The 24,476-nt window shown below is 47.8% G+C and overlaps 1 protein-coding gene across 3 annotated transcripts; it reads left to right on the top strand.

Moving 5' to 3' along the window:
* Positions 1–8,582: 8,582 nt before the first annotated feature.
* Positions 8,583–22,751, top strand: EFS (embryonal Fyn-associated substrate). 3 transcript variants are annotated; one of them, XM_063301568.1, is made up of 6 exons: positions 8,583–10,079; positions 14,251–14,583; positions 15,079–15,177; positions 17,500–18,165; positions 19,980–20,069; positions 21,208–22,751. In XM_063301568.1, exons 1-6 carry the CDS (start codon positions 10,068–10,070, stop codon positions 21,619–21,621), a joined length of 1,614 nt encoding a protein of 537 aa, XP_063157638.1. In that variant the 5' UTR covers positions 8,583–10,067; the 3' UTR covers positions 21,622–22,751. The 3 variants fall into 3 exon arrangements, with proteins under 3 accessions (XP_063157638.1, XP_063157639.1, XP_063157637.1); XM_063301569.1 differs by having other exon boundaries at positions 8,585–10,073; positions 21,205–22,748; XM_063301567.1 differs by having other exon boundaries at positions 8,585–10,079; positions 21,205–22,748.
* Positions 22,752–24,476: the final 1,725 nt, after the last annotated feature.

The following is a 24,476-nucleotide window of genomic DNA, read 5'->3' as shown; positions in this document are numbered from 1 at the left end:
TAGATGATAACAGACTAGGTCACCATAGCAAAGTATACATAGGGCAATCAGAGAGGGGCCCAGCAGAAGACAGGAAACAGAAAAATAGTCATCAAATCCTATTTTTTCTAGGCCTGGCCCTCAAATCTCACCTTGCAATCTGCTTCAAAGGTAGATTTCCAACCCCAGATATGTGTAGGAATAACCCAAGATGAACCATCTGGAGCAGTGTTTCTCAACAAAAGCAACTTTAAGTTGTGTGGACGTCAACTCCCAGAATTCCCCAGCCAGCCCTGCTGGCTGGGGAATTCTGGGAGTTGACGTCCACACAACTTAAACCTGCCAAGGTTGAAAACACTGCAGCAGCAGCTACTTTCTGCACTTTTCCCTTTTCACAGTTTAAGATATATCCGAATTTCTGAAATATTCTTCCTCTATGGTTCTTTTTCATTTATCAGATTTAAAATAATTTGCTATCCCTGTTTTTTTGTTCTTTCTGTCTTTAAGTGATCCTATTAGAGACGTTATATAAAATTTAGGATAAGCATGTGTCCAAAAACAGCAGGTTAGCTATGCTGCTCTATTCCAACTCAAAAAAACAAAGCAAAACTGTCAAGATTTGTAGCATGACCATGTTTTTTTTAAATGAGTGAACTTTCTGTGATTTACATTTCAATATAGTAAAACTTCAGTTTAATGGACCATTTGCAGGGAAGCGATGTCAGTTAAATCCATATGTCCATTGAAACTGGAACATATGTAATTTGCATACAATAAGAACTTTTTTTAATAAACTAATTTGGGGGCAAGGGTGCCTTTTATTCCAACTGAACGTTAAATTTACACTATATCACATGTGCCAATTGTGTCTTCTGCATAGAAATGTTTGTTGTTTATTCGTTTAGTCGCTTCCAACTCTTCATGACTTCATGGACCAGCCCAGGTCAGAGCTTCCTGTCGGTCGTCAACACCCCCAGCTCCCCCAAGGACGAGTCCGTCACCTCTAGAATATCATCCATCCACCTTGCCCTTGGTCGGCCCCTCTTCCTTTTGCCCTCCACTCTCCCCAGCATCAGCATCTTCTCCAGGGTGTCCTGACTTCTCATTATGTGGCCAAAGTATTTCAGTTTTGCCTTTAATATCATTCCCTCAAGTGAGCAGTCTGGCTTTATTTCCTGGAGGATGGACTGGTTGGATCTTCTTGCAGTCCAAGGCACTCTCAGAATTTTCCTCCAACACCACAGTTCAAAAGCATCAATCTTCCTTCTCTCGGCCTTCCTTATGGTCCAGCTCTCACAGCCATATGTTACTACGGGGAACACCATTGCCTTAACTATCCAGGCCTTTGTTGTCAGTGTGATGTCTCTGCTCTTAACTATTTTATTGAGATTTGTCATTGCTCTTCTCCCAAGGATTAAGCGTCTTCTGATTTCCTGACTGCAGTCAGCATCTGCAGTAATCTTTGCACCTAGAAATACAAAGTCTTTCACTGCTTCTACATTTTCTCCCTCTATTTGCCACTTATCAATCAAGCTGGTTGCCATAATCTTGGTTTTTATGAGGTTTAGCTGCAAGCCAGCTTTTGCACTTTCTTCGTTCACCTTCATCATAAGGCTCCTCAGTTCCTCTTCGCTTTCAGCCATCAAAGTGGTATCATCTGCATATCTGAGATTGTTAATGTTTCTTCCAGAGATTTTAACTCCAGCCTTGGATTCCTCAAGGCCAGCTTGTCGCATGATGTGTTCTGCATACAAGTTGAATAGGTAGGGTGAGAGTATACAGCCCTGCCATACTCCTTTCCCAATCTTAAACCTGTCCGTTGTTCCGTGGTCTGTTCTTACTGTTGCTACTTGGTCGTTATACAGATTCTTCAGGAGGCAGACAAGATGACTTGGTATCCCCATACCACTAAGAACTTGCCACAATTTGTTATGGTCCACACAGTCAAAGGCTTTAGAATAGTCAATAAAACAGAAATAGATGTTTTTCTGAAACTCCCTGGCTTTTTCCATTATCCAGTGGATATTGGCAATTTGGTCCCTAGTTCCTCTGCCTTTTCTAAACCCAGCTTGTGCATCTGGCAATTCTCACTCCATGAACTGCTGAAGTCTACCTTGCAGGATTTTGAGCATTACCTTACTGGCATGTGAAATGAGTGCCACTGTTCGATAGTTTGAACATTCTTTAGTGTTTCCCTTTTTTGGTATGGGGATATAAGTTGATTTTTTCCAATCTGATGGCCATTCTTGTGTTTTCCAAATTTGCTGGCATATAGCATGCATTACCTTGACAGCATCATCTTGCAAGATTTTGAACAGTTCAGCTGGGATGCCGTCGTCTCCTGCTGCCTTGTTATTAGCAATGCTTCTTAAGGCCCACTCAACCTCACTCTTCAGGATGTCTGGCTCTAGCTCACCGACCACACTGTCAAAGCTATCCCCGATATTGTTATCCTTCCTATACAGGTCTTCCGTATATTCTTGCCACCTTTTCTTGATCTCTTCTTCTTCTGTTAGGTCCTTGCCATCTTTGTTTTTGATCATACCCATTTTTGCCTGGAATTTACCTCCAATGTATCTAATTTTCTGGAAGAGGTCTCTTGTCCTTATTCTATTGTCTTCTTCCACTTCTGCGCATTGCTTGTTTAAAAATAATTCCTTATCTCTTCTGGCTAACCTCTGGAATTTTGCATTTAATTGGGCATATCTCCCCCTATCACTGTTGCCTTTTGCTTTCCTTCTTCCTTGGGCTACTTCTAGTGTCTCAGCAGACAGCCCTTTGACCTTCTTGGTTTTCTCTTTCTTTGGGATGTATTTTGTTGCCGCCTCCTGAACAATATTGCGAACTTCTGTCCAGAGTTCTTCCGGGACCCTATCTACTAAGTCCAGTCCCTTAAATCTATTCTTCACCTCCACTGCATATTCCTTAGGAATATTAGTGAGCTCATATCTAGCTGATCTGTGGGTCTTCCCTAATCTCTTTAGTCTGATCCTAAATTGTGCAAGAAGAAGTTTGTGATCTGAACTACAGTCAGCTCCAGGCCTTGTTTTTACCGACTGTACAGATGTCCGCCACCTTTGGCTGCAAAGGATGTCATCAATCTGATTTCGGTGTTGTCCATCTGGTGAAGTCCATGTATAAAGCCGTCTCTTAGGTTGTTGGAAGAGAGTGTTTGTTATGCAGAGTGAGTTGTCTTGGCAAAATTCTATCAGCCTATGTCCTGCTTCGTTTTGTTCTCCCAGGCCATGCTTACCTGTAATTCCAGGTGTCATTTGACTGCCCACCTTAGCATTTCAGTCTCCCGTGATGAAAATAACATCTCTTTTAGGCGTGTTGTCCAGTAGGTGCTGCAGATCCTCATAGAACTGCTCTACTTCAGTTTCTTCAGCATCTGTGGTTGGGGTGTATATTTGGATCACTGTGATGTTAGATGGCTTGCCCTGAATTCGAATTGAGGTCATTCTGTCGTTTTTTGGATTGTATCCAAGCACTGCTTTAGCCACTTGACTATTAATTATGAAGGCTACTCCATTTCTTCTGTGGCCCTCTTGTCCACAGTAGTAGATCTGGTGGTCATTTGATGTGAAGTGGCCCATTCCAGTCCATTTCAGTTCACTGACGCCCAGAATGTCTATCTTTAATCTTGACATCTCACCAATAACCACATCCAATTTGCCCTGGCTCATAGATCTTACATTCCAGGTTCCAATGGTGTGTTGATCCTTAGAACATCAGATTCGCCGTTCACCACCAGCACCGTCGGCCGCTAGCCGTCCTTTCGGCTTTGAGCTAGCTGCGTCATCACATCTGGGGCTAGTTGAACTCATCCTCTGCTCCTCCCCAGTAGCATTTTGACCATCTTCCGGCCTGGGGGTCTCATCTTCTGATGGTATACCAACATATCTCTGGTTGTACTGATCCATTTAGTGTTCATGGCAAGAATACTGGGGTGGGTTGCCATGACCTTCCCCAGGGATCGCATTTAGTCTGACCTCTCTGTCACGACCTTCCCGTCTTGGGTGGCCCTTCACGGTTTAGCTCATGGCATCATTGAGGTGCTCAAGCTCCCGCACCACGGCAAGGTAACGATCCTTTGCTGAAGAGAAATGTTGTAATGTGTAAAGATATCAACCGTGTCATTTCACAAATGATGTCAATTGTCCAGATAATCTTTGGAAACAGCAGAACCTCATGCATACACCCTCAGGCATGCAAGCCAGCATTTGCTCTGTTGCACTCAGACCCCAGTAAATTTCACTGTAGGTTGAATTATAACTCATTTATTTGTGGTCCCTGGAGATGCAGCACTCAAAGCTTAATTTAGTTACTGGCCTGACTCATTTTCTGGATTCACACAATACAGAGAATCAAACAGGCCCGGTGTGCCCAACACACAAAGCCTCAAACAAAACAAAACGAAACCACCAAATTTAAAACTATACAACTTTTGTATGTGTGAATGCAACGACTATGCCTTTAACTAGGTTAGATCTAATATGTGTCTGAAAAAAAACTTAAATAATGAAAAATACGAGTTCAAGACTGCAGTTCTATGAATGCTTACTTGTAATTCAGTAGGCCTTTTTTCTTCACTGGATCTCATTGTTAGTTAATTAAATCTATGGAGATTTGCAGACAAATATGCCAAAATTTTCCGAATCCACAAAGTATCCTTTAAAAACCTGAGGCTGCTGGAACATTTGCAAGACCATAAAAAATGCAGTAAGCATCATGTTCTCTCTTTTAAGACTGTGGTTCGCTAATTCCAAAAGGAAGTTAAATTTAAAATGATTACATGTTAGGGATACAAAAAAAACCCAATCTGTTCAGCAGTAAATCAGGGCTACGTTACAGTTGAATAAAGTAATGGATAATGTAATAAATAAAATAAACAGAAGGTTGGGAAACCAAAGCTGCATTGTCTAAATGCAAGGAATTATACATTGGTAGTTCTTTTGGGCGCCTTCACAAAATGGCTGCCAGGGATGGGCTTGCCCATAGGCGGTCTTATAGGAGCCATAAAGTAAAGGTGCCCTCAAGTCACACTTGGCTACTGGTGGCTCTTAGGCACAATTATATAGTTTTCTTAGCAAGAATGTAGAATTGCTTTTCCAGGGCCTTCTTCCAGAATGTAACAACCCCAGGATTTCTTAGTGGTCTCCCCTCCAAGTGCCAACTAACTTTAATGCTGTTTAGTTCCCAAGTTCAAAATTGGCTCAGTGCTGCCACCTGCAGTGTCCATGGGGAAAATAATCCATGATATGCCAGCATGCTACAGGTAGTCCTCACTTAATGACCACAATTGGAACCAGAATTTAGGTTGCTAAGCAAAGCGGTCATTAAGCAAACCTGACCCGGTTTTACAACTTGCAGCAGTCGTTAAGCAAATCAAGCGGGCATTAAGCAAACAATGTGGTCATTAAGCAAATCACGTGGTTTCCCATTGATTTTGCTTGCCAGAAGCTGGCCAGGAAGGTCAAAAATGGCGATCACGTGACCACAGGATGCTGTGACGGTCATAAATGCAAACCGGTTGCCAAGCACCCATATCATGATCACGTAACCACAGGGATGCCGCAACAGCCCTGAGGACCAGTTGCAAGTCGTTTTTTTCTGCACCGTTGTAAGTCCAAACCGTCACTAAACGAACGGTTGTTAAGCAAGGACTACCTGTATTGTCACTCCCACCCAACCCTATCCCCTCCTTGCAGGATGCCCCCCTTTTCTCAGTTAACTTTTTTTCTGGGCAGAATTCCCACCAAAGAGTCAGTTTGCAGCCTGGCGTCTTTTTCATTTCCCAGTTACTCTTCTGGGATCCAGCTGCTTCACTGGAAATAGATCGGGCTGCTGCAGCGAGATTATTATACTGTACGCGCAAACATGGAAAGAACAATGGAGGAATGGTTGGCGAAGATGACTGGACTTGTGGAAATGGCCCAACTGACTTTTATGGTTAGAGAAAAAAACAGTATCTTTGTTTATTGCTGACTGGAAACCCCTTACAGACTTTTTGCGTGAATTAGAAAAAAATATGAATTTAGGAGTGATGGATCTGATGGTTAGACAGGATGGCTCAGTGTTTCTCAACCTTGGCAGCTCTAAGATGTGTGGACTTCAACTCCCAGGATTCCCCAGCCAGCCATGTGACGCTGTGACGGTCATAAATGTGGACCGGTTGCCAAGCGCCTAAATTGCGATCATGTGACCGCAGGGACACTGCAAAGGTCATAAGTGTGAGGACCAGTGGTAAGTTAAATTCTTATTAATTTAAGCTTTAGCTGTAAATCGCGATCGGTGTTTCTCAACCTTGGCGACTTTAAGATAGGTGGACTTCAACTCCCAGGATTCCCCAGCCAGCCATGTGACGCTGTGACGGTCATAAATGTGGACCGGTTGCCAAGCGCCTAAATTGCGATCATGTGACCGCAGGGACACTGCAAAGGTCATAAGTGTGAGGACCAGTGGTAAGTTAAATTCTTATTAATTTAAGCTTTAGCTGTAAATCTCGATCGGTGTTTCTCAACCTTGGCGACTTTAAGATAGGTGGACTTCAACTCCCAGAATTCCCCAGCCAGCACTGGCTGGGGAATCCTGGGAGTTGAAGTCCAGCCATCTTAGAGCTGCCAAGGTGGAGAAACACTGGGATAGATTATAGAAAGAAGAGAATTATGTTACAGCAAGAGGTATATTTATAATTGTACTTATAACTGCTGTAAGGAAAATTGGAAACTGCCTTGTATTTTCTTTCGTTCTTTTCTTTTGCACTTTTCACTCTTTCTTTCATCTTCCTCTTTTTCTTTTTTTCTTACTCCATCTTAGTTTCTATCAGTTTTCTATCTTCTTTCTTAAAAGTTTTAATAAAAGTGTATTTTTAAAAAAGGAAATAGATCTGGCTGGAGGCTGACACTGGACTTCCAATAATAATAATAATAATGGAAGAAGTTAGGGTGGCCCAGGGTGCCTGATGCGTGGCCAGGGAGGGCTCTGCCGGTTGGATAGCTACCTGCTGGTGGGGAAAAAAGGAAGGTGGGTTTCCAGACACAGTTCAGAGTCCCAGTTGGAGGTGGGGGAATGGAGTATCTTGGACAAGGGCTTGGCGGTGGGGGGGGGGGCTTCTGCGGGAGCCCCCCCCCCCATGAAAGCATTGTCTTCTCTCTTCTTTGTCTTTCTTTATCTCTCTCTCGCCCTTCGCAGGCAAAGACAGAAGCAACAAGCGAGGCCAAAAGGGGGTCGAGAGACAAACGACCCCTCCCCCGAATGCAGATCAACTCGGACCCCTTTCCAGCCCGAATCCAGCCGGTGCAGAAATTAAGCCCAGCGTCCCCCTTAGGGGGAAATCGGGGGATGCCTCCTGCAGGAGCCGGGCCAGCCCACGCGAGGACACACGCCTTTCCGCCGGCTGGGGGAAGCGTCCGCCTCCCGTGGCGCTAGTCCTCAAGGCGCTCTTCCCCAGCTGCCCGCTCGGTCCAGCCGGGCAGGACCGCCCCGGGCGCGTGGCGGGGACGGAGGCCGGGAGGGGCGGGAGGGCGCCTGGCGCGTCTCTCCCACCTTTCCCCAAACCCTGGCTCGCGGAGGCCCTTTAGGACCCAGGAGTGGGCCAGAGGGAGGCGACAGGCAGGGACGTGTGTGCCCGGCGGGGAAAGAGGCTGCCGGGGGGGTCGCTGGGGGGAGAAGGAGGGGGGCTTGGGCGCCGGCCAGCCCCCGCCGCCCGCCCTCTCCCCCCTCGCGCCGCAGAGCCGGCGGGCTCCCGGGCGGCGCGGGAGGAAGGCCGGAGGGGACGCGGGGGCCACGCCGAGGCGGGGACGGAGCGCAGCCCCGGGCGGGAGGAGGACGGGGCGAGCCCGGCCGGCCGGGGGAAGCGGCGTGCGGGCAACCCTGCGCGAGGAGGGGGGGAGCGGGGAGCCGGAGCGCCAGCGCAGAAGAGGCTGAGCCGCCGACTCGGCAGCCGGGAGGCGACGCGGAGGGCGCCCGCCGGGCGCGGGGGGCGCGTCTGCTGGGCCGGCGGGGTAAGCATCCCCGGCCCGGATCGCGGGGGCGCGCGCGGGGGGGGAATCCGCTGGGGAGCCTCGGGAGCCTCCCCCGCCCCGATCCCTCCTTCCCCTCTCCCCCGTCTGTCTTTCCAGCCCCGCCGCCCCTTCGCTGCCCAGCCGAGGCACCCACCCCGCGCCCCACCCCGGCGCCAGCCACGCGTCGGCTCCCTGACGCGGAGCCCCGTCCGGCCGCCCCGGCTCGGCTGATCTGCTGACGCGGGGGAGGCAGCGGCGCGGCGGAGCCTCTGACTACGGGCTTCGCCGGGAGCCTGGATCCCCGGGACCCGCGAGAGCCGGCTGGGCGGACTGTGGGTGGGCATGTCTGCCGGGCTCCGAAGCCAGCCCTGCGGGACGGGCGGCCCCGCCGAACTGGGCATCAGATGCCAACTTCGGGAAACAGCCCTTGAGGTACCCCCTGCAGAAAGCGGAGGAAAGGGCAAGACCCTTTAGCCATCCTCCAGCAGGCAAGAAATCGACCCTCGGGTGGGATCCCAGCGGGGGCACGGAGCAGCCTGCTGGGTTTCGGGAAAGCCACTGGCGTTAAGTTAAGGCTGGAAACAGATCCCCGCGGTGGTAATTCTTTGTACTTCGTTCTCAGGAGGTGAGGAGGGGGACCGGCAACTGGTCTGATGGTGCCCATGCTGCTGCTGCCTTTGGCCTGGGAACAGGTCTCTTCTGCCACCTTTGCGAGTTTGGGGAAATTTGCTGTGAAGGCAGCCCTGCCTCTGATCTGAAATAAATATTTGGGCCAACACACGCGCTTATCGGGATTTTCGCAATGTGCCACCGCGGCCTCCGGCATTCCTGCCTGTGCTTGATTTGGGGCTGGGGAGAGAGAAAACAAGATCATGTGGCAATCTTTTCACCGCTTGCAGAGGACTGGATTTCGGGAGCAGGCAACCTTGCTTTGAATCAAAATTGTCTGGAACTTCACCTCACCCTTTTAGCCTTGAAGGGAAAAACGAGCTGGCTTTTCTGGAAGAATTAAGTGTATTTGGAAGGGCATCCCAGTTGCTGGAGTTCATTTTGCCAACGCTTGTTTGAAACACATCAGAGATTAGTTGGCGATCTGGAATTTTCTTGCACGTTGACTGGATTTACACAAGGGTCTTTTGGAGTTGGGAGAAGGTTTGAATCAAACCTCAGTATTTAACAAAGTCTGGAGGAGTGGAGAAAACTTGCAAAATATAAAGATATCTCTGGTAAATATTGTTTGTTCTCAGGAAGAAAAACTGCCTGCTGGATATTTTTAAAGGGACTTCTGGATTGACACTTTTTTATTTTGGATCTAAAAGGAAAAGTTTGTTGGCCGAGGTGAATCCGTGAACTGTTCCTAATCTGGGCCTTTTCACTGCCAAGAGGAAACTTTAGATTTCTTTCTCTCCTTTTTTTTTCTTGTTTGGATTTCATGACATTGCAAAATCTGTGGCTGTTCTCCACTTTTTAAAAAACAGCTTTGGAAAGAAACACTAAATGTCTTTGGGCTGCCTTTCCACTTTCTGCTCGCTTTGTGGATGTCTGTTCCAACTTGTTGTGTTCTTGTTCTTCCCTCAATCCATTCAGCCTGGAAGCAGTTGGACTTACTGAGATAACTTTTCTAGGCTAATTTTGCTGACCCAGAGATTTGGAAAACCTCACAAAAACTGATGGGGAAATAATAATAGGGAATTGCAAATTGCAGCTGGCCGAACTTCTGAGGAACCACATTCTTTGCAGCCAAAGTATAGGAACCCCTTACTGTATTTGGAGATTTATTTTTTTTTTCACTTTGCATTGGAATATTCACTGGGAACCACCTTGCCAACGTTGTCCAAGAAAACTTCAGAAAGTTATAGCTTCTTTTATGTTTATGGTTTGTTTGCTTGTTTAAGATAAAGACAAATCTATTTTAAATTTCTCAGGATTTTTTTTTTCCTTCCTCCGGGCACAACGTACAGAGCTGAGGACAAGAATGCCTCTAAAGACTGGGATTGTTTTTTCAAGAGTCTTAATATATTAAGGTGTCGTTTTGGGGCTGCTCAGGACTTTTTGCTCCTTTGTTGATGTTGGAGGCCAAACATGTCTGTAAGTGTAAGTAGGGAAGGGAAGGGGAAGGGGAAGGAAGGGAAGGGGAAGGAAGGGAAAGGGAAGGGGAAAAGGAAGGAAGGGAAGGGGAAAGAGAAGAAAGGGAAGGGGAAGGGGAAGGAAGGGAAAGGGAAGGGGAAGGGGAAGGAAGGGAAGGGGAAAGAGAAGAAAGGGAAGGGGAAGGGGAAGGGGAAGGGGAAGGGGAAGGAAGGGAAGGGGAAAGAGAAGAAAGGGAAGGGGAAGGGGAAGGAAGGGAAGGGGAAGGAAGGGAAAGGGAAGGGGAAAAGGAAGGAAGGGAAGGGGAAGGAAGGGAAAGGGAAGGAAGGGAAAGGGAAGGGGAAAAGGAAGGAAGGGAAGGGGAAAGAGAAGAAAGGGAAGGGGAAGGGGAAGGAAGGGAAGGGGAAGGAAGGGAAAGGGAAGGGGAAAAGGAAGGAAGGGAAGGGGAAAGAGAAGAAAGGGAAGGGGAAGGGGAAGGAAGGGAAAGGGAAGGGGAAAAGGAAGGAAGGGAAGGGGAAAGAGAAGAAAGGGAAGGGGAAGGAAGGGAAAGGGAAGGGGAAGGGGAAGGAAGGGAAGGGGAAAGAGAAGAAAGGGAAGGGGAAGGGGAAGGGGAAGGAAGGGAAGGGGAAGGAAGGGAAGGGGAAGGAAGGGAAAGGGAAGGGGAAAAGGAAGGAAGGGAAGGGGAAAGAGAAGAAGGGGAAGGGGAAGGAAGGGAAAGGGAAGGGGAAGGAAGGGAAAGGGAAGGGGAAAAGGAAGGAAGGGGAAAGAGAAGAAAGGGAAGGGGAAGGGGAAGGAAGGGAAGGGGAAAGAGAAGAAAGGGAAGGGGAAGGCTAGCTGCCATGACCACAGTCCTGTAGTAAAATAGGAATTGAGAACTCTTTTGACCTTAGAGAAAAGATTTGCATTCCAAGGTTATTGGGTTATTTTTATCTGGATACTGATAAGGTGGTGGTGAATACTTTTGATGTATTGGCTCCTGCATTAAGAGGGGTGCAGGAAAAGGTATGGGGGGGAGAGAAATGCAGTGTTCTCCTGAATACTTCTGCTAATTGAAATGTCTTTAATTTTCCTCCCAAATCAGGACATGCTTTGCAGCTATTGTTATACCTGAGTTGTTTTGCTGGAGGTGAAATTTAGCAGCTATGTCCATCCTAATGGGGCAAAGGGCCTCTTTCTGAACGTTGAGGATCCCACTGTCCAACACGCCCTGGCCCTGCGTGAGCGTAACGCTGCCTTCTCCCACAAGCAGATTAGTCAACCTGGCCTTCTGGGAGTCCACAGATGGCGACCCCTTTGGTGTCACGGCTAATTAAAGGGAAATGGATGGCTTATGGGGAAGGAATCTCTTGACCCAGTTACAGCTGGCTCTCCTCTCCAGTCTGAAAAACATTGTGGCTTCTTTGGGGCCCGAAGTTAGATTAGATTTTCCATTTATGATGAAATGCTTCCCATAAATAGTGAAAACCTTTGGCCTGCTGAGATGTATCAACTCTGAGTTTTCTGGTCAAGGGCTGTGAACCAAACTCCCCAAAATGAGGTCATCTCTGGCAAAGCTTTATTTGTCAACACCCAAATGGGTGGTTGTGCTTTCTCCTTGACGGCCAAATTACCGGCCAATTACCGTCAACAGTATTTTCCCCCCATCAAAAAGAACTTTGCCTGTTATGGCTCAAGATGTATATTGTATTTTAACCTGATTATTAATATTTGCAAAGTGTTGGGAAAGGCTAAGCAAAGGCTGGGAAAAATAGGGAAGGGTTTATGGTCAAATCTAACTTTGGATTGGGTTGTTTGCCCTCCGCATATCTTGCTCAATTTTAATTGAAAGGTTTAAAAAAAAGACCATAATTTTGCTTATAACAGGGTATCAGACAAAGGTAAAAAAAGCAGGGTTTTGACTGCATGGTTATGGCTGCCATCCTGACTTTTTTGACACCCATAAATGGTCCTGCTCAGTCCAAAGCATTCAGCCACTTTGGGATTTAGTGTGATTGGTGAACAAGACTTGGGGTGCAGGTAGTCCTTGCTTAACAACCATTAATTCGGTGATGTTCCAGACTGAGGGTGCTGAAAAACCAACTTGCGACTGGTCCTCATGCTTACGACCATCACAGCATCCCTGCAGTCACATGATCATGATTTGGGCAACCAGTTCATGTTTATGACCATTGCAGGTGCACATGATCACCATTTTCGACCTTCCCGGCCAGCTTCTGGCAAGCAAAATCAATGGGGAACCATGTGATTCACTTAATGACCATGTGGCTTGCTTAACAACCGTGATTCGCTTATTGACTGCCACAAAAAAACCCTAAAATCGGGTCAGATTTGCTTAATGACAGCTTCACTTGGCAACTGAAATTCCAGTCCCAGTTGTGGTCATTAAACAAGGACTTCCTGTATCCTCTTTAACTCAGTAGAATTAAAGTGTTTGGGGAATAATTTTGCCCTAAGGCTGATTCGTAGACTGCAGTAAACTAACATGGTTTGTTCTGTTGAGAATTGGTATTGTGGAGTGTGAATCATGGTTCAGGGAGTGAGCATGGGTGCCCCACGAACTCCCGGCAACTCATATCACCCATCAGGCAAGCCCCACCCCAAGGCCCTCCAAGTGGGCAGGCCAAGTTTTCTGCTCTTTTTGTCCCAAATGCAGCCATTCACTTATGGCTTCCATGGGAGAGAAGCTTCTTCGCTGCACTAAAGTTGCACTGCCCTGGTTGAGTCTGTTGTGTGAATCCAGAAAGAGAAACCCAGGCTTAGCAGGATCAGCGAATTCTGTCTGAGTCCAACCTGTTCCTTTTGGAAATGACAAGACTTTCCTTGGGGTTTTATGTCCAGCAGGACGTGTAAAAACTATTGCAGGTCAGTCTGGGGAATGGTTAGAAACTGGGCCTTTGGTGAAAGGCCGCAAGCTTCGGTTGCAAATCTTGGCGGTTGCTTAGAAAATGGGGACGCTGAGCAATGCCGAAGCTTGCCTCCCCGGTTCATCCTGTTCCCAGTTCTTGGGCAGAGTTCCCAGCAAGAAGTCTTTTGACCTCCTCCCTAGTATTTTTCAGGGGAATCCAGGCATGGAAGAGCTTGCATTTAAAAATGGGGCTTACCGGTGCAGCCTTAAGAAAGCCCACAGTCCAGCTTAGTGGACCGCACCCTTTCAGAACACCAGGGAAGGGAAGATGGCTGGAATGAGTCCCGTTCAAAACTCCCTGCCTATGAAGTGCTAACATTCTCCCTGATGCACTAGTTTTCTATGTGTGGGGAGGCCAAACTTGCAGTCCTTCTTCCTCCTGCTCCAGCCTTTCTCAATCAGATGTCCCCAAAGCTGTTTCAGCCAACAGCTTCTAGGTTCTTCAGAGAACATGATGATGGGGTTGCTGCCCAACACATCTACAGGATACAGTTGGGAAAAGCTGCTCTGTAGGCTCCTGATCATGATAGCTGGGCATGATGGGAGCTGTAGTTGTAAAAAATTCATATATAACTTTAAATGTCCCCACAAGTAGAGATCTAGCACATTGGGAAGCCTAGAGCAGGTAGTCCTCATTTAGTGACCACAATTAGGACAAGTTGGTCATTAAGTGAAATGGTCACTAAGCAAAAGTTGATTTTATAATCATCCTTTAGCTTTCCTTTGCATTACAGACTGAAGGTCATAAATGCGAGGATTGGTTGCAAAGTTACTTTCTCATCACCATCGTAACTGCAACTGGTCGCTAAATGAGGCAGTCGCTAACCAAGGGTTACCTGTACTCCATTCAATAGAAGGGGAAATGCTTGTTCAGACAAACATTAAAACTTACAGGTTGTTGTTTGCAACTCGTATTGCAGAAAGGTCATCTCAGCATCTTGGTCATGGGTAACCTAACCAGCCATGCTGGCTGGGAATTCTGGGATTCATAGTCTGGGAATTCTGGGAATTGTCATCTGGGAATTCAGGGCATCATACTGTAGTCTGGAGAGCACAGCTTAAAGCAGTGTTTCTCAACCTCGGTGGCTTTAAGACGTGTGGACTTCAACTCCTAGAATTCCCCAGCCAGCCAAGCTGGCTGGGGAATTCTGGGAGTTGAAGTCCACACATCTTAAAGTGGCCGAGGTTGAGAAACACTGGCTTAAAGCAAAGCACTCGAGCTTTGGAATTGTGTGACTTGAGTCCTGAGCGTCTGCCTTGTTCTCCGCCCCGCAGGCCCAGCTGTGCCGCGCTCTGTACGATAACATAGCCGAGTGTCCAGACGAACTCTCGTTCCACAAGGGAGACCTGATGGTCCTCCTCCAGCCTGAAGGGACAGGCCTGGAAGGTTGGCACTTGTGTTCGCTGCATGGCCAGCAAGGCATCGTGCCCGCCAACAGGGTCAGGGTCCTCCCCGAGTCGGGGTCCCCCGGGCCGGCCACTCACCCGAATCACACCCCAGCCGATGTCTACCAGGTGCCGAAGAAGGAGGGTCTTCTGGTCGGAAGGATCTCTGATGGGTCCACGGATGAGTGGAGAAGAAGAGATCAGAGGAAAGAAGAACAGGAGGTGAGGGGGGTGCCGGGAGTTCCTCCTCCTCCTTTCTCTCCACATTGTCGCCTCGCTTCCTAATATCCCGAGACCCCTTCTCCTCTTCCACCAGAGCCGCATTTAGCAGCCTGCCATGCTCCAGAAGCATTGAGATGCCCCTCCATTTGGGCTGTGCATGGGTGATGGGATTTGTACTCCACCATACCTACAAGCCCCCTGGCTGGAGAACGATGCCTAGAGGAACAATGTTGAGGAGGAAGCCCTTGTTCTTCTAAACCCTCTCAGCTATTTACCCAAAACTTCCTTGCTTTTGCGGTCCAGTCCAGCCAACCCAAGATGAAGGCTGGTTCCTCCCAGAACACCAAACCAGAATCTATCCATCCCTTTTAGCCCAGTCTAGCACGTTGGGTGAACTCAACTCAGGTGTGGATTGGTGCCCCAGGGACCTGCTGTCCTCCCTTGGAATCCTGACCTCCAAGTCTGATTTTTCCTTGTCCTTTTCTTCCACCCCAGGTGTATGAGGTACCACCACCTGCACGGCCCTGCCCGCTGCCCCCAGAGGGGATCTACAGGGTGCCTCGGGGTACCAGAAGAGAAGAAGATACCACAGAGGTGCTTTGAGAGGAGAAGCCAAATGAGACGATGGCCGTGACTATGTTTTCATGGACGGCCATAGCTGGTTACAGCCTCCTCCAACCTTGGCCTTTCTAGATATGCTGGGACTGCAATTTTCAGCTTTCCTAGACCCCAAGGAGAATTCTGGGACCCAAGATATCTGGAAGGCACCAGGTTGAAGAACTCTGGGAAGTCACACCCAACGTCTTGCCACTTCCGCTAATTCTTGCAATTCAATGATTGGGTCAAGAAGAGGTGACCAGCCTGGGGTTACCTGCAGAGCTGAGGATGGGTTTAATCCCAGATTTCACTCCCTCTCTGTTGCCTTATGCAAATTGGTCCAAGATTTATAAACACCAAAAGTTGCGTTTTCATTTAGGAAAAGGTCCAACGCTTTTTCTTACTTCCAGAGACGTAAAACCAGCATGCGTCTATCGTCTGTCTGTCTGTCTGTCACCTTCATTACTTTCCTCTTCCAGATTATCTCTCTTGGATCTGTCCTCTTTCCTAATAAAATCCTCAGGGCAGGGACCTGTTGTGTTTGTAAATTATCCTCAACTCAGATGGCACGGCAGGAGTCATAATTATTATTTTTTTTTGCCTCCTGCCCACTGTCCAGCTGGTTTCTATTAAAATCTGGCCTGGGAGCGCTCTCTCTCCTTCCTTGCCAAAACAGCGTTGTCTGTTTCTGGACACAACCCTTTTGGTATTCCAAGCTGGGTTGGGAGCACATTTGATCTCTGTGCAAGTTGCAATGGGCCAGTGTGACTGTTGGCTGGTGGCAAAGCCTCCAGGGGGGACAACCGGGCGCGCCTGTTGGATTAGATGCTACGCCTGTCCTGCTGCCTGAGTAATTGTATCTGAGCCTTTATAAAGAGACAGCTGCATGCAAAGGGGCCTTCTTCCTTCCCCCACCAAGGCAGGGATTGCCTTAGATGGACGAACACTCGGCTGGGAATGACGGGTGAGAATCTGGAGGTAGCAGCTGGTCAGGTTTAAAATGTAAAGCTAGAGCATCCCTCCCCGGGACCTGGGTCTTCTTTGGTGCCCTTTGAACAATACTTCGGAAGAGGTCCTTGAAGCCAGGGACATCGGTCAGTGCAAGAGAGGCATCTGGCTGCCAAGATTAGGGAGAAGCCAAGTCTTGAACAAGCCACTCTTCAAACAGAGCCTGATGGCCATCAGTCAGAGCCGGTGTGGTGGATCTTGCAGGGACCAATAAATGCTTGGATGTTTCCACCGAAATGTTTCATTAGAAGTCCTATAGGTAGAAATCAAGAACATTGGGTAGAAGATGAGGCTTAGATCCTTATTCCTGATCTTTTGGGGGGAAGAAGATGGAATGGGGAAGGACCAAAATATGGGGGCTTATACTTGTGGTTCTGGTTAAGAACATGAGAATGGAGAATGCTGATTTAGCTGAATGTATAGATTAACGTCTTCATCCACTGCCTCAGTGTTTCTCAAACTTGGCCACTTTAAAATGTGTGGACTTCAACTCCCAGAATTCCCCAGCCAGCATGGCTGGCTGGAGAATTCTGCATGTTGAAGTCTACACACTTTAAAGTGACCAAGTTTGAGAAACACTGCACTATCTTAATCAAAATGAGCAGATTCACACATAATGTAAGCTATGGTTCGTTTTAACCATGGTATATGGAATAAACCACTGTGGCAGGGATCACTTGTCATGCTAAGTCATAAACTGTATTTTACAGACCACAGTGGCTGTGTTTATCTCTATGCTAAGCACTCAAACTGCTTATCAAGCCATGCTGTATGGTTCAAACGTGCTGAGCTGTAAACTGTGTTTCACATAATGCAATACAGGTAGTCCTTGACTTACGACCATTCGTTTAGTGACCATTCAAAGTTACGACAGTGCTGGGAAAAGTAACTTACGACTGGTCCTCACGCTTACAACCATCGCAGCGTCCTTGTGGTCAAAATTCAGGAGCTTGGCAACCGGCTCACACTTAAACAGTTGCAGCATTCCAGAGTCACATGATTGCCATTTGCAGTCTTCCCAGCCAGCTTCCGACAAGCAAAGTCAATGGGGAAGCCGGATTTGCTTAATCACCACGGTGATTTGCTTAACGGCCATGAGCAAAAAAGGTTGTAAAATCAGGCGTGACTCACTTAACAACAGCCTTGCTTAGCAACAGAAGTTCCAGTCCCAATTGTGGTTGTAAGTCGAGGACTACCTGCAACTGGATTCACCCAGCATGCGGGCCCCAAACCAGGCCAGCCCTCTTATGGCATGATATCTGACCCCAAATGCACTTACTTTTGGGACTCTATCCTTTTTTCCACTCGCAGGTTTACGATGTGCCCTCGTCCTTGCTCCGAGATGCGCACTCAGACACTTACGATTCGCCTGCCCCGCGTGCCAAGAAAGTGGCCCGGGTGGCCCCCCAGCCCACAGCCCCCCCGAATTTGGACGAGGCCTATGACGTGCCGCTTGCCTTCAAGAAGCCCCTGGTACAAGAGGAGGAGGAAGGGAGCCGCGAAGGGCCACTGATCTATGCCATCCCATCCAATTTACGCCGTGCTTCTGCCTTGCTTAACTTGTACGAGTCTCCCGAGGATGTCCGGGCAGAAGGAAGGGAGGAGGAAGAGGAGGACGGAGGCATTTATGATGTTCCTCTGCTGACACCCAGCACCCCGCCCCTGGAGGGGGCCCTCCAAGGCCTCAGCCTGAGGGACCCAGGGCCCCCCACCCGCCCCCGGCTGCCTTCCGCAGAGAGCCTGTCCCGTCGACCGCTGCCCGCTCTTCCTAGCGAGGAACGTCTCTCGGGGGAGCTGCCCCCTCCGTCGCCCAGCATCGTCCGGAAAGGCAGCATCCAGGACCGCCCACTGCCTCCCCCTCCGCCCCGACTGGGGGGTCTCGGGGCAGGAGAGCCGCTGGACCAAGGCAGGGATGATGTCCAGAACGAATACGAGGGGATCCGTCTGGCCGACGAGTACGATTATGTTCATCTGAAGGTAAGGGCAGCCCCAGCACGGGGCAAGTCTCGATCCAGCTGTTGACACTGGGACACGATCCAGATGCCACTTTGCTTTTATTCTGAACGGATGCCCAGCCCTTTGGCTTTTCTGTGTTGGAGCAGGCGACCCACGGGCTGCAGCCTACTACAAGTGCCTCCCCACAAGCCAAAATCTCACTGCTGAAATTCAGCTGCGGAACAGCTGGATTTCAGCAGTCCAGGTGTGATTCCCCCCCCCCAAATTAAGCTTACCCAGTTCTCTTTCCGATTATTTCAGGAAGATGGGGGGGCAGCCCTTTATAGGTGGGGACAAAAGAATGGTGAGACTGAAACCCCGCCCCCTTTGCATGCAACACACCAAAAGGGGCAGGGCTTCAGTCTCACCATTTCTTGTCGCCATCTTGACTTTTTTGACCTCCCACGCATGTAACCTTGGATAAATTGCAGCCCTTGACTCCTCAAACATTACAGACTCCTTCCCAATTCTCTTCTTTGTCTCTAGACCCATGTGCTTTTAAAAAAATGAAATTGTAATTAAGGATGAGATCCTCACTTAAATCTGGCGTTGAAGCTGTTACTCTGTGCCTCGTATAAATTCGAAAGGTGAACAGACTTTCAAGCATGTTTGATTTTATTATGAAATCAGGTTAACTTTTCATTCTTGTAAACACGCTCTGAGCCTAAAAATATTTCCATTCTTTAATCCTCAAAAGAAAGGTGAATGTTAACCAAAAATGATATCAATATTATACGTTGCAAAATGGCTAGTGGGCAAAACTCACTTGAGCAGGACTTGAAACGTGATTTGGGAAAAGAGCTTTGACTGAAGCCCAGCACCGATCTGTAAGAATCACTTTAAATGTAAAGAGTACATTCCTTGAAACAATGGCTGCATGTTCTTTGAATGAGTTTGTACTTTAGTGTGTTGCGTGAACTGAGCTGGACTATTGCACCAAGCCATAGCTTTGGTTATTCAAATACTGCATTTTACGGGAAGACAGCATCCCAGCAGTCTATTGGCGGAGGAGAGAAGAGGGTGGAAACAGCAAACTTTTGCAATTAAAACACAAAGCAGCCCAGGGATCAGTTTTGCTTGTTCTAGCTAGCAAAGGTATTTGCAGGGCAGAAGAGCTGCATACCAAAAACTCAAATAAGGGGTAAGGAACCTTGTGGCCTGAGGGGGTCATTTCAAATCTCATATCCTAACCGATAGAAACAATCCCCTGTGTACATACACAGAAATAATACAGATCCTAGTGAGTGGCTTTTGGATTGCAATTTAAAATAGGTGCTTTGGAGGGCAAGGAGAAACATTGGAGATGCAGCTCCTTGGAATGGGATTCCGCCTCTCAGTTGGGATTAGCTTAATTTAGCAGCACTGCAGGAAAAGATGAGCTTGGTGAAAGAATTGGAGATAAATGGGAATGGGCACCTCTGTGTGTTCCGAATCCAAAGTGTAGCGTAGAATTCCCCTGCGCTGATCTGTATTAATCTTGTTTGTTCATTGCTTGAGTTTTTCAAGATAGCTTCCTTCTTCATTGTGTTCAGGCATTTGGTTTTCTGTCTCATTTATCCTGTATGAAACTCACCAAATAAATGCAGTTTTCTTTTTTTTCTTTCCTTTTCTTTTTTCTTCTCTTCTCTCTTCTCTCGTTTCTTTTTTTTCTTTTCTTTCATTTCTTCTCTTCTTTTTTCTTCTCTTTTTTCTTTTCTATTTCTCTTCTCTTTTTTCTTCTCTTCTCTTTTCTTTTTTTCTTCTTTCTTCTTTTCTATTTTTCTTCTTGTCTCTTCTTTTTTCTTTCCTTTTCTTAGGGGGCCGATAAAATCCAGCCAAAGGCAACAACACCCGAAGCGAGCCCCACGCTCCCACTCCCAGGAGACCCAACTCAGACCGAAGAAATGGTACCTCTTCTTTATCTTTGTAATCCATGGCTCTCACTATGTCCTCCCCGAGTTTATGATCTCTGTGAGTGGATCCCTCCTTTTTGTCAGAGCGGTGTAAAAAGCAGAAACTGAGCCATTTGTTCAAAGCCATCCTTGCAAAAACAGGAGCCAGCCTTTGGTTTCTCCCCTACAGATAAATGCTTTTATCTGCAGGGAATGCTTTTTCCTTTGAAATGCACAAGTTCTGTCTTAAGGAAACAGGGTAGAAAAAAAAAGTCCCATAAATGCTCCAAAAATAAGACTTCCAGTCCTGAAACTATTCTGGAAAGGTTGAGTAAAGTCAACTGTCCTTTGAGGCAAATTTGCCGCCGGGTGATTAAACAGACACGCCCATGACTTTTGCCATATGAATATGGTTTTTTTAAATTCTCAGTCTACGTTACAGCTTTGTGATTTCCTGGTGGTCTCCCATTCAGCGATTAACCAGCTCCACCCTTCTTATTTTTTCAAGATCAGTCTTTGGTGTCTGTATATATGTATTTATTGAGCAAATTTATATAGCTGCCCACCTACCAAAAAGAACTCTGGGTAGGGAGCAAAACAAAAATAGAATAAAGTAAAATGATCATTTAAAACAATAAAGCTCTTTGATAAAACCCAATCAAACTCACATCCATCCCGCAGCCGCCCCTTCCTCCTGGTCTTGGTGTTTAGCATACTTCCCCTGGAAATAGTTTAAGATACCATTTAAGTTTGCTGCCCACAAATGATGGTCACAAGGGAAGGGGGATTTGGGCTGATTTATCCTAATTATTGTGTATTTGACCCCAACAAATTGTTGAAACGGGTGCCTGCAGGAAGTGGTCAAAAAAGTCAAGATGGTGGCTGCAGGGATGCAATCAAAGCTGAGCCTGTGTTTTTGATGCACATTAAAAAACTGCCGAGCTTTGATCACACCGTCGCAGCTGCCATCTTGACTTTTTTGACCACACACTGTGGATACCACCGCATTGAAATATTTTTGATAAAACCCACTTAGCTCCGTGGGAGCATTCAACTGCTGGAGGGCAGTGAGTGGCAGGAAACATAGCTTTGAAAATCACCAGTGGCAACAAGTTCCTAAGGTCCTCTTTGATGTCCCCCCTCTGCTCAGCAGGTGCCACCATCCCCGGAGGACAGCCAGCTTTTGCAGTTCTACACGGGGCAGTGCCAGACACATTACTGCACCCTCCTCTCTGCCATCGAGGCCCTTCTGGCCAGCGCCGGTGCCCACCAGCCGCCCCGCGTCTTTGTGCCCCACGGCAAATTTGTCATTGTCACGGCGCACAAGCTGGTCTTCGTGGGCGACACGGTCTCCCGCCTGGCATCCTCGGCGGCAGTGCGGGCGAGGGTGGGGGCTGCCAGCAGCGCCCTGTGCCAAGCCCTGAAGGAAGCCGTCCTCTCGGTCAAGAGCGCTGCCCTGCGTTACCCTTCACTTCCCGCTGCCCAGGAGATGCAGGGCTGCGTGGCCGAGCTGTCCCGCCAAGCCCTGGCCTTCACCACCTTGCTGGGCGCCCTGGCACCCTCCTGATCCAGGAGTCGGGGACAGCCACGACTCCGCCCTGTCAGGAGGCGGACCTCTTTCTGCACAGGGTGCCCGAGGACGTTGGCGGGGTGCATCCTGGCCAGCGCCTGTCCTGAGGTTGGAACAAAAGTTCAGCTTGAGCTCGGTTCCTACATCGGTCAAGACCAGACCTGCTCTGGGGTCATCGGCAGCCAATGCCCGTGCCCAAAAGCAACCATCCTTGAGCTCTGCTCTCTGCTTCAAGTCCTTCCGCACCTCGAACTTCCATGCAAGCACCTAATTTTTGCCTCCTTTGTTATAGCCTGCAATCTTTGACTTTTCTAGCCAAAGAACGCCCCTGACCTTTGCCCTCTCACCCTCGGGGCCTCCGTCGCAGCACCTTCAGCACGGACTCCGTATCCAGGATGGGAGGGGGACCCCGTAGCCCGGGTACGTGAACTGACTGGGTGGGGCCGGGGGGCCTTCACTGCTTCTATATGCACCCCCCCCGGCAGAAATGAGGGGCCCAGCTCTCCCCAGCCACCCCCAGAGCCTTAACAGGAAAGGAGGAAGAAGAAAAGTGCTGGGAAATTGGGGCTCCCCTCCCCGGCCCCCCAGTAGTCTGCAATAAAAGCTGTTGCGTCAAAGGCTGGAAGGAGAAACAAGATTAAAGTCTGTGAGCCGGGCGGCGAAGTAATTAGAAGATAAAACTCCAGAAAGACTTTCGCCACAAGCATGAGGGGGTCTTTTCGAAACTGCAGGAGTAGCAGACTCCAGACCAGCTTCTCCATAAGGGAGACACAACTTGGAACAAATTTCGAAAGCTATTCAGCTTGATCGGCTTGTCCAGCAACGTCTGTTCCTTCCCTCCCCGTGAAAGTCATCCTCATTTTGGAGAATAACCAGCCCAGTGTCGCATTTATCCACCACCACCCCCCGGCCCTTCCTCACCAAGGAAGTAAACGGGGCCGAAGTATCTTTCTCAGGAAATATTTGCCACAATCTCTCTAGGTTTGATGATAATAAAATAGGTGGAAAAAAGGCTGTGTGTTAAAAGGTAACATTTTAAAGTTCTGGTGCGTTCCTTCCTTCTCTATCCGGATGTCCTCTCAGCACTGTTCTTGTAAAGCTTTTGGCTTTATTTTTAATGATTGGAATATTGAGGCTTTAAAAAAAAAAAAAAAAAGTGTGCAGATTTTACAAGTAATCAAAATAATTGCATAGCTCTTTGTTAAAACCAGGAACTATCTCTAAATGACATAATTCAATCACATAGGCATACAGAATTCTGGTTTTTGGTGGCTCACAAAAATAAGGGGCTGCTTTAGGGTTAGGGTTGGGCCTGGGGCCTGGGATGGAAAATGCCCCTTTATCTACTACAGCTTCTGATCATTCAAAAAGAAGTTCAGTTTTCCAACTGCAAAATGAAAAGGATGTTTTACAAACCTCTATATACAGGTAGTCCTCGCTTAACAACCACAACTGGGACCAGAATTCTGGTTGCTAAGCGAAGTGGTCATTAAGCGAATCTGACCTGATTTTATGACCTTTTTGCAGTGGTCATTAAGCAGATCACGTCATTAAGCGAACCACAGGGTCATTGGCAAATCACATAGTTCCCCATTGATTTCGCTTGCCAGAAGCTGGCTGGGAAGGTTGAAAATGGCAATCATGGGACACTGTGACAGTCATAAATGTGACAGTCATAAATATGAACCGGTTGCCAAGTGCCCAAATAGCGATCATGTGACTGGGGCAAATGCTACAACAGTCATGTGAGGACTCATCACAATTTTTTTTCAGCACCATCATAAGTCTGAACACCCAAACAGATGGTTATGATTGTTGTGTTTGCCTGTTTTCATGTGGTTTAGCGTATTGTGTCTATCAAGTCCAAGCAGAAAGTTAGATTTTGCTACCATACAGTAATTGGAAAAAGGAAGTCCAAAACATCAGAGGGAGGAAGGTTCCCAAAATGTATTTATTAATTTTATTAACTTGGATTGGTAACATTTTGTTAAAAAAATAACTTCCCAAACAATATTGCCAATGCTAGCTTAGAACGCCCCAATTCAAGCCTATTGTTTGTGCCCCTCTTTGAATATAACATGAGAAAGATCACCCAGAATCATTTCACCAGCCATCAAACCTTAGATGGCTTGATTGCAGTTGTCTCATGGAGTGAATGGGATGTAGCACTAAGCAGACAGGCAGACAGCGTTGCACTGCATCACTTGAGAAAAATGTGCCAGACTCAAGTACTCAGACAATTACCCGCCTTTTCATTTAAAAGGTGGCTGTTCCATCCTTTTTTCAAAATGCATGTTGAGTTATGCAAAATTTTTTGCATGCCGTCTTTTTCCCAGGAGCCTCATGTGGTACCATACCTGTCTTCGGGACAGTAGAGGCTGTTGCCTAGCAAATGGTTCTCAACGTCAGCTGCTTTAAGACAGGGGGACTTCAACTCCCAGAATTCCCCAGCCAGCATGAAGTCCACAGGTCTTAAAGCGGCTGAGCTTGAGAAACACTGGTCTAAGACCTGGAGGGGAGTTTGAGATTCAGCATCTTGTGGGAGCTTGGTGCCTTGGCATTTTGTTAACCCACTTGGGGGGGGGGGGAGAGAGAGAGAGCGTGTGTGTGTCTAAGCCAGTGCAGTGTTTCTCAACCCTGGCAACTTTAAGATGTGTGGACTTCAACTCCCAGAGTTCTCCAGCCAGCAAGGCTGGCTGGGGAATTCTGGGAGTTGAAGTCCGTGCACCTTAACACTGAGCCAGCGAGTCAGGGCCAAACGGGGATTTAAATTTCCGCGTCTGATACCATTGGATGTGGCTCTCCGGATCTTCTGAACTACATCTCCCGGCATCCCTCCTCATTGGCCACGC

Source organism: Candoia aspera, chromosome 4 (assembly GCF_035149785.1).
Source record: "Candoia aspera isolate rCanAsp1 chromosome 4, rCanAsp1.hap2, whole genome shotgun sequence".
Taxonomy (NCBI): Eukaryota; Metazoa; Chordata; class Lepidosauria; order Squamata; family Boidae; genus Candoia; species Candoia aspera.
The sequence above is the reverse complement of the archived record's forward strand: the minus strand, read 5'-3'. Positions and strand labels throughout refer to the sequence as shown.